This window comes from Tupaia chinensis, unplaced genomic scaffold (assembly GCF_000334495.1).
Source record: "Tupaia chinensis unplaced genomic scaffold, TupChi_1.0 Scaffold146140_1, whole genome shotgun sequence".
NCBI lineage: Eukaryota > Metazoa > Chordata > Mammalia > Scandentia > Tupaiidae > Tupaia > Tupaia belangeri.
The window spans coordinates 3,235,790-3,251,938 of NW_006205995.1; the positions used below are offsets into that span (position 1 = coordinate 3,235,790).

The following is a 16,149-nucleotide window of genomic DNA, read 5'->3' on the forward strand; positions in this document are numbered from 1 at the left end:
GAGTGTCAAGGTTGACACTGGAGTTATGGTTAGCAACACAAGATGCTAGAGGACAGTGGAGTGATCTATTCAAATGGCTTTCTACCTAAAATTCTATATTGTGTCAAACTGTAAGATAAACGTGAGAGCAGAATAGAGACATTTTCAGGGATAAAGGCTCATAGCATTTACCTCCCATGATCTTTGTCTTATATAGTAAGTTGTACATAAGCTCTAGCAAAACAAGGGAATCAAGTAAGAAAGTGACTGGCACGGGTGAGGAAGTCGTACTCTAGTCCAAGAGAGTAATTAAACGAAATCCCAGGATCCCAGCGGAATAACAGACCTGACAAACAGCCTTGAATGGGCTAAACTACGAAGACACATATAATAGAGTACTTCTTGCCTCTACTCTGAATGATATTTCAAAGACAGACTTAAGTACATACCATTTATTGATTTTCAGCTTTCTGAATGAATCCTTAGGCCAGTGAAAAGGATTAAGTTTGGTTATAGCACACAATGCAAATATTTTAAACCTCTGCAGTAAAATAGAAAAAATATGAATTACATGTCAGAGAAAGAAACAAGGGAGAAGTCAAGTAGGGATGGGTAATAACTTTATCTTACCCATTAGAGAGTGTTTATTATTCATGAATTAATCCACAAGCATTAAATGCCGCCCACTCCCAAATTCTACAATTATACAAATTCCATTCTAAGTCATATATTGTTGCCAGAATGATTTTGTCAGGCCAGGTTGGCCATTAAGTAGGTTCTGAAAAAAATGCTCTGCTTTTTAGGCATTTTTGTATTTGGAATTGCAATCAGCATTTGAGGATTTATACAGCCATTGTAAATTTTTCTTCCCCATATACTTTTAGAAAGTTCACTGCTTTGGTGCATGCTTTGGAAATGAAGGATTATATTTAACAGTAATGATTAAACAGCCATTTTAATGCCAGACATTTGAGGCTGCAAAGTCATACAAGGACTAAAAATACTTAGAGGAAATATTTTTGAATTTTAAAAGATTATTGTTGGAACAAGGTCTATAGTTCTTTTTGTTGTTGTTGTTCTCCTACAGAAAAAAGAGCCTGTGGATTTCTCAGTTACATCCCAAGAAGATAGAACAGTTCAGTTCCCTGATCACACTCTGATGGAGTCTATTAAACTGGGTGATCCCAAAGTGCATGAATTCCTCAGGTTACTTGCCCTCTGCCACACTGTGATGTCAGAGGAGGACAGTGCAGGTAAGTAAAAAGAGTGTCTGAGTGGTGAGTCTTTTTTTTTTTTTTTTTTTTTAAGTCAAATCTGATAATAAATTTAAAACTATTTTAAATTAAAAGTAGTACATTGAATAAGAGGTTTACCTATCACTACTTTTTCTTTGTATTTGCTTATATCCTTTCTTTTAATGTGGAAAGATTGAAAAGAAAATGAAAATAAATAGGGGCAATGGAAAGGTAAGGATCAAAATATACTAATGGCAGGGAACGGAATATTTGTTATGCACCACATTTGACTGTGAGTTTCCTAGTAACCAGTACAAATAGAAAATATAGTTGACTTACGTAACTCTCACTATTAGTATGCACAACTAGTCGATGTAGATGACCATTTGGCATATGCTTAGAGTGATTTTTGCACTTGTATTTTTTTTTTTCTTTCTCTGTTGGAACTATATTCAAGCCATAGTTTTGTCCTCAGTGATACGAGATTATCCCAGTTCTCAGATTTTTAACACTATGAGAATTCATGTAATTATATTTTTAACTTTAATTGATGTTTATAATACTAATGCCAATAATAACTTATTATGCTTTTTATCTGGGGATATTCTGAAATTTCTTTGATTAACTTTTTTTACCTGTGCCTTTAAGTTCACTTCATTTCCAAAATTCTATTTTGTTTTAATATCAATCTGTTTTTATTTTAATTTCATATTCTCTTAGAGGATATTAATTATATTTCATTTGAAATTTTCTCTTGTTTCTTCCATTAAGTGTCATTTTATCAAGCATTCTTTTTTTTCTTTTTTTTAGTTTTGTGTCTAACTTTCATATTGTTTTCAAATGCCTACTGATTTGTGAATACCAGTTCTTACTTGTATTTGGAAATCCCCTATGTCCTGTTAGTGTTTGAAAATCTCTGTCTAATGAATACAGTTACCTGTCTCCTAAAAGTGATGGGAAAGGCAGAACATGTGTCTTCTGGATGTGGGGTTCTTCTCTCCTAGAGTTCATATGATACCTAGGATTACTGTCTTGCTTTTCCAGATTTAGTGCCAGCAATCTGTGCCAGAACTCTCATCTGAGAGAGAGTTGTACTGGAAGAAAACGATCAGTTAGTGAATTTTTAAATTTCTTTTTAGCTTATCCTTATGGGTTTATGAAACTACTTCATTCAGGCTCCTAACTTTTGTCTCCAGCCCCAGCATTCAACTCTTAGAGGCTTCTTTGGGTAGGTTGTACACTTTTATAGAACATCTTTAAGGTTTTGTCCAGAGAGCAAATGTCGCTGCAACTTGTAATTCAGAGTAAACTGGGCAGGAAGGAGATTCCAAAAGGCCCAGGAGGGCTGAATGGGACTTTAATTAATTCAGTATGCTGATTTTTGTGTCTGCCTTATTTTATATAATGTAATATTTTTATAATTTATCTATGTTGTTATGTCAATCAATAGTTCATTCTTTTTCATTGCTGAGTAATATTTCAGTGTGAATATACCACAGTCTGCTTTTCCAGTCCTCTATTGATATGGGATTGGGTTGTTTTCAGCTTTGTGCTATTATGAGAAAAGCTACCATGAACAATTTTTATGTCTTTTAAAAAAATTGTTTTGATTCATTCAGGGTAAATACTTAGGGATGGAAATTGCCAGATAATAGCATAGGTATATTGTTTAACTTTATGAGAAACTACCTGTTTTCCAAAAATGGCTATATCTTTTTACATTCCTACCATCATTGTATGAGTTTTAGTATCACTACATTTTTACCAAAAGTTACTATTAGCACTGTTAAATTGTAAACTTTATCGTGGGTATAGGTTAATATATCTTGGTTTAAAGGAATTTTTGAAGTAAAAAAGTTAGATATATGTATTATTTTAACTTTTTAAAATAATTGCTTTGATATATTAAATTTCAAGTGAAGAATTATATCACTAAGAGAAAAATACACTTGCTCTCCTTTTAAAGCTTTAATAATGGGAGAGATGGGCTGAGTGCTCAAATAAATCCATGTAAAAATACATTGAAAAAAGTATACTTTCCTACATGAGTGTTAGTTATGGAAAAGAATAGAATCCAAATCAAACAAACTTAAAGCTATATGATTGTATAATTTATAGCTGAGGGTGATGCTTTTATTTTAGTGTATGCTGTTTTTTTTTTTTTTTTTTTCCTTTGGAGAGATTTTCACTGTAGGGCGCGTGCGCTCGCCAGACAGACAGAGAGAGAGACATAGAGACAGAAAGCGAGAAATCACCCCCCAGGGGGGATGGTCACGCCGCAATCCCTTTTCCTCCATTCTCCTCTCGGGATCTTGGGCACGCACGCACACGCGCCCGGCCTGAGTTTTAAGCCGCCGGGTCCGGGACTCAAACCGCGGTCGACTACATGGGAGTCCAGCGACATAGCCATTACGCTAACTGCTGGTTCCCTATGCTGTTTGTTTTATGAAGAAGTGTTTTGGAGAAGTTGCTAATCTGTTTCTTTGCCATGTTGAAATTTCAGAAGCAGGAAAGTGAGAAGTACAACTACTTTAAACAGAAGTTTGTTCTTTTTCTTTGTGGATGACAAAGAAGTTTAAAAATACTAGAACTTTTTGTTGCTTAAAAGAAACACAGCTCATTGACAAAGATACATAGAGACTAAAAGTGAAGTGCTAAAATAGTCATTTCATGCAAACAGAAATGAAAAAAAGGCAGAAGTGGCAATGTTAATATCAAATAAAATAGACTAGGATAAAAAAAAACGTAAGAAGAGACAAAGAAGGACATTACATAATTCTAAAGGATTAATTTATCAAGAAGCTATAATAATCATACATATTTATGCACCTAGTGCCTGGGCGCTAAGATATATATAAGAAAGACTTGGGACCAGCAGTTAGCATAATGGCTATGTCGCTGGACTCCCACGTAGTCTATTGCGGTTTGCCTCGCGGTCCCGGTGGCTTAAAATTCATGCCGGGTGCGTGTGCATGCATGCCCAAGATCCCGAGAGGAGCATGGAGAAGGGATTGTGGCGTGACCGTCCCCCCTAGGGGGTGATTTCTTGCTTTCTGTCTCTCTGTCTCTCTCTGTCTGTCTGGCGAGTGCATACGCCCTATAGCGAAAACCTCTCAAAAAAAAAAAAGTGTTATGAGAGAATGCTATAAGTAACTATATGCCAACAAACTAGAAAACCTAGATGAGATGGACAAATTTCTGGACAAGTACAAGTTACCTAGGTTGAATCTGGATTAAATAGAAAGCCTGATCAGACAAATAACAAGTAAAGAGATTGAAACAGTGATAAATAATCTCCCAATAACAACAGCAACAAAAGCAAACCAGGTTCAGATGACTTCACTGCTGAATTCTACAAAACTGCTACAGAAGAGCAAACTCCAATTCTTCTCAAACTATTTCTAAAGATTTAAAAGGAAGGAATCCTCCAAAACTGATTTTTTGAAGCCTCTATTACCTTGATACCAAAACCAGACAAGGACATAACAGAAAAAGAAAACCACAGACTAATAACAGATGAATACTGATACAAAAATTTTCAGCAAGATACTAGCAAACTAAATTCAACAAAATATCAAGAAGATGATATACTGTGACCAAGTAGACTTTATCCTAGGGATACAAAGTTGGTTCAACATAAATAAAACAATAAATATACTACATTAACAGAAAGATTAAAAAATCATATGATCATATCTATAGATACAGAAAATGCATTTGATAAAATACAGCATTGCTTCATGATCAAGACTCTCAGCAAAATTGAAGTAGAAAGGACACCCCTCAACATAATAAAAGTAACATATGACTGAGCTACTGCAAACATACTGAACAGAGGAAAGTTAAAAAACCTTCCCATTAAAAACTGAACAAGACAAGGCTAATTCTCTCCACTCCTTTTCTACACAGTACAGGAAGTCCTAGCCAATGCAGTTAGTCAAGGTAGCAAATTAAAGGCATTTAGGTAGGAAAAGAAGAAGTCAAACTATCCTTATTTGCCGATAATATGATTATTTACACAGACGATATAAAGGAATCTATGAAAAAACTCTTAGAAGTGATCAATGAATTTGTAAAGTTATAGGATACAAAGTCAATATACAAAAATCATTAACAGTCTTATATATCAGTGATGAACAGACTGAAACAGAATTGAAGAAAAAAATCACATTTACAATGGCTACAAAACAAGTAAGATTAGTAAGAGTAAATCTAACTAAAGAGGCGAAAGACCTCTACAAGGAAAACTATGAAAAACTAATGAAAGAAAAATTGAGTCTGAAATAGAAAAGGGAAAGACAATCCAACCTCCTGGATTGGAAATATCAATATAATCAAAATGTTAGTCCCATCAAAATTCATTTGCATATTCAATGCAATTCTAACCCATTTACCTGAGACTTTCTTCACAGAAATAGAAAAAACAATAGAAAATTGGTCTGGAATCAAAAAAAGACTTCATATTGCCAAATAGGCATCTCACTATCTGACTTTAAAGTATATTACAAAGAAGTGTTAATTAAAAAAGCATGGTACTGGTACAAAAATTGATATATAGACCAATGGAACATAATAGAGAATCCAGAAATAAACCCCATATCATTACAGTCAGCTGATCTTTGACAAAGAGTATGAGACAGTGCAGTGGAGAAAAGGAAGTCTTTTTGGCAAATGGTGTTGGAAGAACTGGATATCCATCTGTAGAATAATGAAACTAGACCTCTGTCTCTCACCATTAACTATTAATAGAATCAACTCAAAATGGAACAAAGATTTAAATATAAAGCCTCTAATTACAAAACTTTTGAAGACCTTAGTATAGGCAAAGATTGCTTAAATAAGACCCCTAAAACACAGGCAATAGACCCTGAAATAGACAAGCGGGATTACAGCCAGCTAAAATGCTTCCTCACAGCAGAGGAAACTATAACTAGAGTGAAAAGACTATCCTCATAATGGGAGAAAATATTTGTAAATAATTCCTCAAACAAAAGATTGATATCTAGACTATATAAGGAACCCAAGCAGCTTGCCCATTAAAAAAAAAAAAAAAAGAATTCAATTAAAAAATGGGTAAATGGGGACCAGCAGATGGCATAATGGTTACATTGTTGGACTCCCATGTAGTTGACCATAATTCAAGTCCCAGACGCGGTGGCTTAAAACTCATGCCAGGCACATGTGTGTATGTGTGCCCAAAATCCCAAGAGGAGAATGGTGGAGAAGGGATTGTGGCATGGCCATCCCCCTGGAGGGTGATTTTTCACTTTCTGTCTCTCTGTCTCTCTAGGTTTCTCTAGTGAGTGCACGTGCCCTATAGCAAAAATATCTCGTAAAAAATGGGTAAATGAATTCAATAAACAACTCTCTGAGGAAGACTTACGTATGGCCAAGAGGCATATTAAAAAATGCTGAAAGTCTCTTGTCATAAGGCATCTGCAAATTAAAACTACAATTGGATGACTAGTGCCAGCAAGGCTGTGGTGAAAAGGGAAATCTCTCACACTGTTGGTGGGGATGTAAATTAGTCCAACCTTTGTGGAAAGCAATATGGAGGTTTCTCAAAAACCTACAAATACAACTTCCATATGACCCAGAATCTCACTGCTTGGTATTTACCCAAAGGATAGGAAAACACTCAGAGAGATATCTGCACATCCATGTTTATTGCATTATTATTATTATTATTGTTTATTTTTAGGTTTTTGCCATAGGGTATGTGTGCTCACCAGAGAGACAGAGAGTGAGAGGGAAAGTGAGAAATCACTCCCCAGGGGGGATGGCCACATCACAATCACTTCTCTATTTTCCTCCTGAGATTTTGAGCATGCATACACACATGTCCAGTGTGATTTTTCAGGCTGCCAATTCTGGGACTTGAATCATCATTGGCCATGTGAGAGTTCAGTGCCTTAACCACCATGCTAACTGCTGACCCCTATTGTAGCATTATTTACAATTGCTAAAACATGGAACCAACCTAAGTGTCCAAAAACTGATCACTGTGCTGAAAACTATGGCAGATATGTACTATGGAATATTACACATCTATAAGAAACGATAAGATCCTGTCACTTGACTCAACATGGATGAACGTGGAAGACTTAATGTTGAGTGAAATGAGTCATAATTTGAAAGATACACATTGTATATCCCCCACTCAATTTGTACTGAGTGCTACAGTAGATATTGAGAGACTTGAACATACGATGGTGGAGAGGATGGATGTAAATGTTAGCAACTGTAAGGGGAAGAGAGTGGGTGGTGGTGTGGGTGGGTGTGAGGTTCAAGGGGAGAAAACATTTGACTCAAGAGTTTGCTTGTATGCTTTCTTATTAAATGATGATAAATAGTAGACTGAAGTGGAATTCAGAGTATCCGTTCCATTTATCTTGCTGTTGTGATTATGCAGAAATCACATAACTTCTTTAATTGCAATTCTACCAGTTTAATTGAAATAATAATTTTAATATTTTCTACCTGAAAGGCTTGTCTTAAAGATTATTTGAGTAAATATCTATTAAATGGTTTAGTTTAAGAAACATTCACGGTGCATGTATAGGCACTGAAAATACAAAGATATGGTAAATCTTTTAGCAGGGTGGAGAGGCAGACTCAGACTTGGGTATTTTCCTGTAAGACTGTGGTCATATGCATGGAGTCCTGTACTATCCAGGAAGATAGACATCTGGTTCAACTGGTTGGTGAGTGGGAAGAGACTTAAGAATAGGAAAGATTTCTAGGGCTGACAGTTGAGTTGGGTGTTAAAAGAATAAGTTGGAGTTGGCATTGGAATTCTCTACATGCTAGTTTGTACTTTTAGTATTGATGTACTTGTTTCTTTTTCTTTTAGGGCAGCTGATTTACCAAGTCCAATCACCTGATGAAGGGGCACTAGTGACTGCTGCTAGAAATTTGGGGTTCATTTTTAAGTCTCGAACCCCAGAGACCATAACAATAGAAGAATTGGGGACGCTAGTAACTTATGAATTGCTTGCCTTTTTGGATTTTAACAATATCAGAAAAAGGATGTCTGTCATAGGTATGGTTGTTAATTGAAATTATTTTTGATCTTTTGCTAGTACTATGGTTATTTGGATACTTTTTGAGAATTATTTTACTCTTGCTATTGTTGAGAGTTGTAATGTTTTTGTAGCTCTAAGAATTCCTGTGATCCTCAACTTAGCCTCAATGTTGTAGTAATTATAATTAACATTTTTTAAAGAGAGATTTTTGCTATAAGGGTGCATGTGCTCACTGGAAAGACAAAAAGAGACAGAAAGTAAGAAATTATCCCCTTGGGGGGGTTGGCTATGTAGCAATCCCTTCTCCTCCAGTCTCCTCTTGGGATTTGGGCATGCATGCACACGCACTCAGGATGAGTTTTAAGTTTCTGGGCCTGGGACTTGAACTATTGTCGACTACGTGGAAGTCCAGCGATGTAGCCATTATGCAATCTGCTTGTCCCTAATATATACCTAACATTTAACAGGTGCTTATTATGTGCCCAGTATTGCAAATGCTCTTCACGAACAAACTGATTTAATTGTCACGACTCTAATAAAGTAGGTACTATTATTTTTATTCATATTCCTACAGATGATGAAATGGAGACAGAGAGAACTTGAGTAACGTGCCCAGGCTTACATAGCTTGACATAGTATAACTAGGAATCAAAGCCACAAAATCTGACTGCAGGTCCTATTCACTTCATCGCTGCACAAAACTGGCTCAGGATGAGTTTCTGAGCTGCTTGGCACATACTAGTTGTGAATGTAATTATCAGCCTCTTCATTATCATTCATTTTTTTTTTTGTTTACTTCCATTGCTGGGGATGATCACCTAATAGCGTATCTAGCATCACAACAAATCCATGTTTTCCTAACTTGGTGCTAACCCTCAGGGCTGCTTCAACGTCACTCTCATTCTTATTTGGCTCCTTTTTCTATTCCTCACAGCAGACGTTCTTTTTTTTTTTTTTTTTGAGACATTTTTGCTATAGGGTGCGTACGCTCGCCAGACAGACAGAGACAGATAGATAGAAAGTGAGAAATCACCCCCTGCCCGGGGGAGATGGCCATGCCGCAATCCCTTCTCCTCCATTCTCCTCTCGGGATCTTGGGCATGCACGCACACGCTCCCAGTATGAGTTTTAATCCACTGGGACCGGGGCTCAAACCGCTGTCGACTACGTGGGAGTCCAGCGACATAGCCATTACGCTAACTGCTGGTCCCCTCACAGCAGATGTTCTAATATTTGCCTTTTCCTCAAGTGCTCAACCCTGCTATGATCTCCCTTACTCGACATCTAAATTCATCTATTTATCTAAGAACATAGAGTCTTCAGGGAGGCACACCATTAATTTACTCTTTTCTTAGTTCTCCCTCCTTATCATTAAGCTGTGTGGTTTTTTTTTTTTTTTTTTTTTTTTTTTTTTTTTTTTTAACTTGTTTTCTTTCCTCCATCAGAAAAGTATTGCTCTGTTCCTTTGAGGGTGTTATCTTGTCTCACTCTCTATCTCTCTTTGCTTGATCCCCTCTTGCTGTGTGCCTTCAGTTTGTCCTTTGTCACTGGCTCCTGTCTTCATCACACAAGTCTGTTACCTTTTTTCTTTTCTTTTCTTTTCTTTTCTTTTCTTTTCTTTTCTTTTCTTTTCTTTTCTTTTCTTTTCTTTTCTTTTCTTTTCTTTTCTTTTCTTTTCTTTTCTTTTCTTTTCTTTTCTTTTCTTTTCTTTTCTTTTCTTTTCTTTTCTTTTCTTTTCTTTTCTTTTATCTTCTCTTCTCTTCTCTCCTCTCCTCTCCTTTCCTTTCCTTTCCTTAAGAATTATTTTATTTAACTTTATTTTATCTAGCTATCTATCTATTTATTTTAGTTTGATCAGAGAAGAACACATACACACACACACACAGATACACACACACACACACACACACACAGAGAGAGAGAGAGAGAGGGAGGGAAAATGAGAAAGCAAGCTGCTGGGTCTGGGACTTGAACCACAGTTGCCACATGGGAGTCCAGCACCCTTGACTTCCATGCCACCTACCAGTTCCATTTGTCTTGTTTGTTTGCTTTCTTTCTTTCTTTCTTTCTTTCTTTCTTTCTTTCTTTCTTTCTTTCTTTCTTTCTTTCTCTTTCTTTCTTCCTTCCTTCCTTCCTTCCTTCCTTCCTTCCTTCCTTCCTTCCTTCCTTCCTTCCTTTTTCTTTTTCTTTCTTTCTTTCTTTCTTTCTTTCTTTCTTTCTTTCTTTCTTTCTTTCTTTCTTTCTTTCTTTCTTTCCTTCCTTCCTTCCTTTCTTTCTTTCTTTCTTTCTTTCTTTCTTTCTTTCTTTTTTGAGAGGTTTTTGCTATAGGACACATGTGCTCGCCAAAAAGACAGAAAGCGAGAAATCACCTCTGGGGGCCGGGCGGGGGGAGGGATGGCCATGCCACAGTCCCTTCTCTTCCATTCTCCTCTCGTGATCTTGGGCACGCATGCACATGTACCCTGCGTGAATTTAAGCTACCGTATCTGAGACTCGAGCCGTGGCCAACTACATAGGAGTTCAGCAACATAGCCATTACGCTACCTGCTGTCCCCTCTTCCTTGTTTTCTTAAAGCTATTCTTAATATTCTCATGTCCATTGATTTTTCACCACCCTATTTTATGCTTTTCATCACAGATGGATTTCTCAAGGTCAGTTTTTGCTCCTCATCATTTTTACTCTCTTCAGCACACTAGGGTTGGTCATCTTCTATTAAAGAAACAATACTATCTCAGGGTTTCTAATCACCTCATAATTGCCCAGTTTCATGGTCATTCCTTATCTATCTGTCCATCTATTTTTTTTAACTTAGTAATACTTAATGCTTCTTTGCACCTACCTGTTGGCCTCCGACCTCACTGACTCCTGTTTTCTTTCTCAAGCTGCTCTGCTGACTACTTACTTCCTCTCACTCTTCAGTATTAGAGTCCTTTTCTCTACTCTGAGTTCTGAGGTGGTCCCACTCACTCACATGGTAATCATTATCATTTATATTGTATGACTTTCCTACCGAGTTCTTCAGCTTTCATCTCTCTGGGAAGCTCAGGCACATATTTTTAGCCTTCTCCTGGATCCTATCACAGGATTTCACTATAGTTATCTAAAATTTTATGTCAAATATGAAGCTTCCTTTCTCACAGCTATTGTTCTTTCTATAGCTTATATTAAAATTAGCAGTTACCTTTTGCTGTAAACCTGTCAGTGAGCTGAACATTTTATAATGAATTATTTTATTGAATTGCTGCTTAATATGTTACTGTCACTTAGGACATAAGGAAATTAAACTTGAAGATTTAAGTAACTTGCCAGAGTGTCACAAAGCTGTCACCCAACTTGTCACTTAGCTAGTAATACACAAAGCACATATTTCAATGATGGTTTGTCTTTCTGCAAAATTTTTGCCTCTGAACCTCTATAGTAGTTCACTTGCTTTTAACACCTTTAAAATTGTTTATCCCTAGGCTACTAGTTCTCACATTTTAGCTCTCATAAGAATCACCAGGAGGGCTTGTTAAAACACAGATGACTGGGTCCCAGGCCCTAATTTCTGATTTGGTTAGTCTGAGGTAGGACCCCAAGATTTTCATTTTTAACAAGCTCCTGGATAATGCTGATTGTTACTGGTCAGAGATCACAGTTTGGGGATCACTTGTCTAAACTAACATATCCTCAAATAATGTTCATTATTTTTCCCAGAGGCATTTTAGACATTTCTTAAGCCTGTGCCCTTCTCTGCTACCCTTTTAATTCTGGCTTCAACATCGCTAACATCCTCAGTTGTCATCTTGTTTCTAAATCTTTCCTCCTCAGAGGCAGCAGAATAATCTTCCTTAAAACAGCCTCATAAACCTCCTTTTATCATAAGAGCCTTTTGTCCTTTTCTCTTAATTTTCAATACTACTGCCTTAGTTAAGTATCTTTCACTACTTGTTGTATTTATTGCAATATCTTCAGAACTGTTCTGTAAAGTTATCCTCTGTGCTGACACCAGAATATTCTTTCCAAAACATCGACCTGATTTTGCTACTACTCTCTTAAAACATTGATAGCTTCCCAGGAAAAGGCCCTTAGTGTAATATGCAAGATTATTTGCAGTCTGACCTCAACCTACTTTGTCTCTACTTCCCAAAACATTAAGCTTCAACCTTGTAAGACTTCACCATTTCTGGTTGTAATGTGTACCCTTTGTACCCGCTGTGTCCCTTTCTAAAGTCGGGAATACCCCTTTCCTCCACTTCTCTTCTTGGATTACTTCTACTCATCTGATAATATCCCATTTAAAACTCAAGCTGTTCTCTCAACTCTTTTTCTTTCTTAAATTTTAATTTTGTTTTTTTAATGTCAGATGGTGCATGTGTACATAAAAGGGGTGAGAAGAGAGAGAGAAAGCACCTCCAAGGGGGGATGGTCATGCCACAATCTTTCCTCCTCCATTTCTCCATCCCATCAAGATCTTGGATATGCACTCTCAAGAGGGTATTTTGTCATGGGGACTGGGATTCAAAACACGGTCAGGTATGTGGGATCCAGCTTCCTTTTAACAGCACTTAACTATTGTGCTCTAGGACCAGCTTTTTTTCCTCTTTTCTTTTTCTTTTTTGATAGGAAGCATGTGTGAGCTCAAGCTTAAGAGAGACAGCAAGAATGACAGAGAGAAAGCGAGAGAGAGAAAATACCCTTGACAGGGGCTTATCAAGCCTTGATCCTCTTTCCTCAGTCTTCTAGCTCCTCAAGATCTTGAGTGCCTCAGCACATACCCGGTATATTTTGAGGCTGATCTGGGATCCAAACTATGGTCACCATATGGCTTCTAGCACTGCAGGGTGCTAGTGTAACCATTGTGTCACAGTAGCTGGGCCTATTCTCTAAACTCTTTTCCTATTCTTTAAATAATCATATCCTTCTGTGTTTCCCAGAGTGCCTTATTCATAACAGCAGTGTGATGCCAATCCCATGATACTCAATACTGTCCCAGTTGATGGACTAAGTGTTACCTGTGGGGAAGAACTATGCCTTATTTTTCTTTCACTGCCTGTAGCCAAGTACAAAGCTTGGCATACAGTAGATTTCTATAAATGTTTGTTGAATTCAACCTAACACTTTTTAACTTATAAATATCCTGATCATTGTATTAATTAAATTTCTGCTATGGGAAATATTTGTATACATGTAAGGATAGGGTTTTTGGTCACTAACTAATGGAAAATAGCCCCGACAAATTTCTCCCAGCAGGTATAAGGCAAACAACATCTGAGAGTATTTTGTTTTAGTGTTTATGATAACCGGCCATGGAAATCATCATCAATGCTGCTGATGAGCACGGTTGCTGCTCTAGGTGTTGGCCTGAAGTTGTATCACAGCAGGAGCTAGCTTCTACTTACAGCCTCAGGGGAGGTGTTAGTGATGATAGTTTGGCCCATAATTGATTTCTTTTTTCTCAGAGGGTGTTGACAAAAACCTGAGATTGCTACACAGAGAAACTTATGCCATTTTTTTCAGCATCGGTCACCATTACAGGCTGTGGAGAAATTGCAGCCTAACCGCAAACATCAGATGTTTGCCTTAATGGATCCCATATGAAGAAAGGTAATGCTCCATCACAGAATGCATGGAGGTTTGCAGGCTTTATTTTGGTTCTGTTTGGTTTGTAATTAGGAGGAATTTGAGGACTCCAGTAGGGTAGAAGAGTCTCTGTTTGATAACATGGCAAGAAATAATCCTATCCTCATAATTGTCATGTGGCTTGGTCTGTGGGGACAGCAGCCTGATGTGAAAGCTCAAATGTTTGTTGCTGCTGCTGCTTCTGCTACTGATTCTTCTTCTTTCCCTTTCTCTTCTTTTTCTCTTCCCTCTACTCCTCCCCCACTTCTCATCTTCTTCTTTTCCTTTTTCTTCTTTATCTCTCCATCTTCTTTTTTCCTTTATTACTAATTATTTTGGTTATCATTTATTGAAGGAATCATTGATGTATAATTTAAATACCAGTAGCACTTTCATTCTGGGACAAAAGCTCTGATATAAATCAGGTGTTTAAAGAAAAATTAATTTTTATAAAGGATTTTCTCAGAAAGCATAAGATCTATTATTCTGGGAAACATGTAAATCTATATTGGTAAATAAAAATACAGAGATTAAATTAAAAATCATTATTAATGATCTCTGTATACACCATGTTAATGAGTTTGAACTTGATCTTAGGGCAGAGAGAAGCTATTATGTGATTCAGTAATCAGAAGTGTGACAATAATTCTGGCTGGAATGGCCAGGAGATCCTGGAAGGAACCAGAACTGGAAAGAGTAAAACCTGTTCGTGTTGAACTAACATGATAATCTAGACAAGAGAGGAGGTGGTGGAAAGAAATTCAGGGCTTTGGTTCTATGTAAGAGTGTTAGAAGGGGAGAAACTGTGAGTAACACCTAGATTTCTGCTTTGGGAGACTGACTGGATGTTGAAGCTGAATACTGAACCTTGGGACAAAGGAGGAGTGGCCAATTATTGGAGAACAGTAGTAGTTTGAGACAAATGTGTCCAGGTACATCCAAGAGGTATTTAGTGGGTAGGTAGATGTCCAGGCCAAACGGGAGTGCTGGAGATGGATGTGGGCAGAAGATATACATCTGAAAGCAGTCAATCTGTCTATAGAATCTGAAGCCAGAAAAATGAAGAAGTTGCCCAGGAAGAATATGAAGTATGGGAGAAAAAATAAATCCTGAGTATATCTCTAAAGAATAACAATATTTATAGGATAAACAAAAGAGATATTTTATAACCGAAAAACTATGACCTTTGTCTAGATTCTGGCCACATGTTATCGTGACCATTTAAAACTGTAATTTTCTTTTAAATTCATTTTTATTAACTTGGAAGAAAAATGACTAGGAGTCTGGAAGCCAAAGAAATATACCAGCTGAGCTACTAAAGGAAATGATTAGTGAGTAAATTTAAGCAGGATTCCATAAAATCAGATTTAAATACACTCAGTTTTTTTAAGAGGCAAAATATAGGTTATGAGAGAGCATTGGGGATGAAAATATTTATTAAATCTGAAACTTGTACAAATGAAAAAGACCTTAAAAATTAGATAGTTTAGCTATCTCCTTTTTACATGTAGAAACTGAAATGTAGAAATATCAAGGTAGTTACATAAATTGTAATCAGTTCATGATTCTTCTAGACGAGCAGTTCTCATTGTGTGGTCTGGGAAACCTTGGGAATATAGTAAAGCAGTAGGATACAAAATCAACATACAAAAATCTATAGCATTTTTATACACCAACAATGAACAAAATGCCACAAAAAGTATAAGATACCTAGGAATAAACCTAAATAAAGAAGTGAGAGACTTCTACAAAGAAAACTATGAAAAATTTCAAAAAGGGACCAGCAGTTAGTGTAATGGCTATGTCGCTGAACTCCCATGTAGTCGATTACAGTTCCAGTCCTGGACCCAGTGGCATAAACTCACACTGGGCACGTGTGCATGCGTGCCCAAGATCCCGAGAGGAGAAAGGAGGAGAAGGGATTGTGGCATTGCCATCCCCCCTGGGGGGTGATTTCTCGCTTTCTGTCTCTCTGACTCTCTCTGTCTTTCTGGTGAGCACACGCGCCCTATAGCAAAAACCCCTTGGGAAAAAAAAGAAAAAGAAAAAGAAATGAAAAGTAATACAAAAAAGTGGAAAGACATCCATGTTCCTGAATTGGAAGAATTAGTATAATCAAAATGTCAATTACCTAAGTTAATCCACAAATTCAATGCAATTATGATTAAATTACCAGAGATATTCTTCACAAATATATATAAAAAAAGCAATCATAAAATGTGTGTTAAATAATAAAAGGTCCCATATCACCAAGACAATACTGTACAAGAAGAATAAAGTAGGTGGCATCTCTCTTTCTGACCTCTAA

The 16,149-nt window shown here is 36.8% G+C and overlaps 1 protein-coding gene across 6 annotated transcripts in view; it reads left to right on the top strand.

Annotated features, from left to right (window-relative positions):
* The window catches only part of ATP8B4 (ATPase phospholipid transporting 8B4 (putative)), a 276,289-nt gene that overhangs the window by 162,823 nt on the left and 97,317 nt on the right, over nucleotides 1–16,149 (top strand). For all 6 annotated transcript variants that reach the window (XM_006168771.3, XM_027768395.1, XM_027768394.1 and 3 more), the window contains 2 exons: nucleotides 1,067–1,232; nucleotides 8,068–8,256. In XM_006168771.3, the coding sequence (XP_006168833.1) occupies nucleotides 1,067–1,232; nucleotides 8,068–8,256 (355 nt within the window). The remainder of the gene's footprint in view (nucleotides 1–1,066; nucleotides 1,233–8,067; nucleotides 8,257–16,149) is intronic.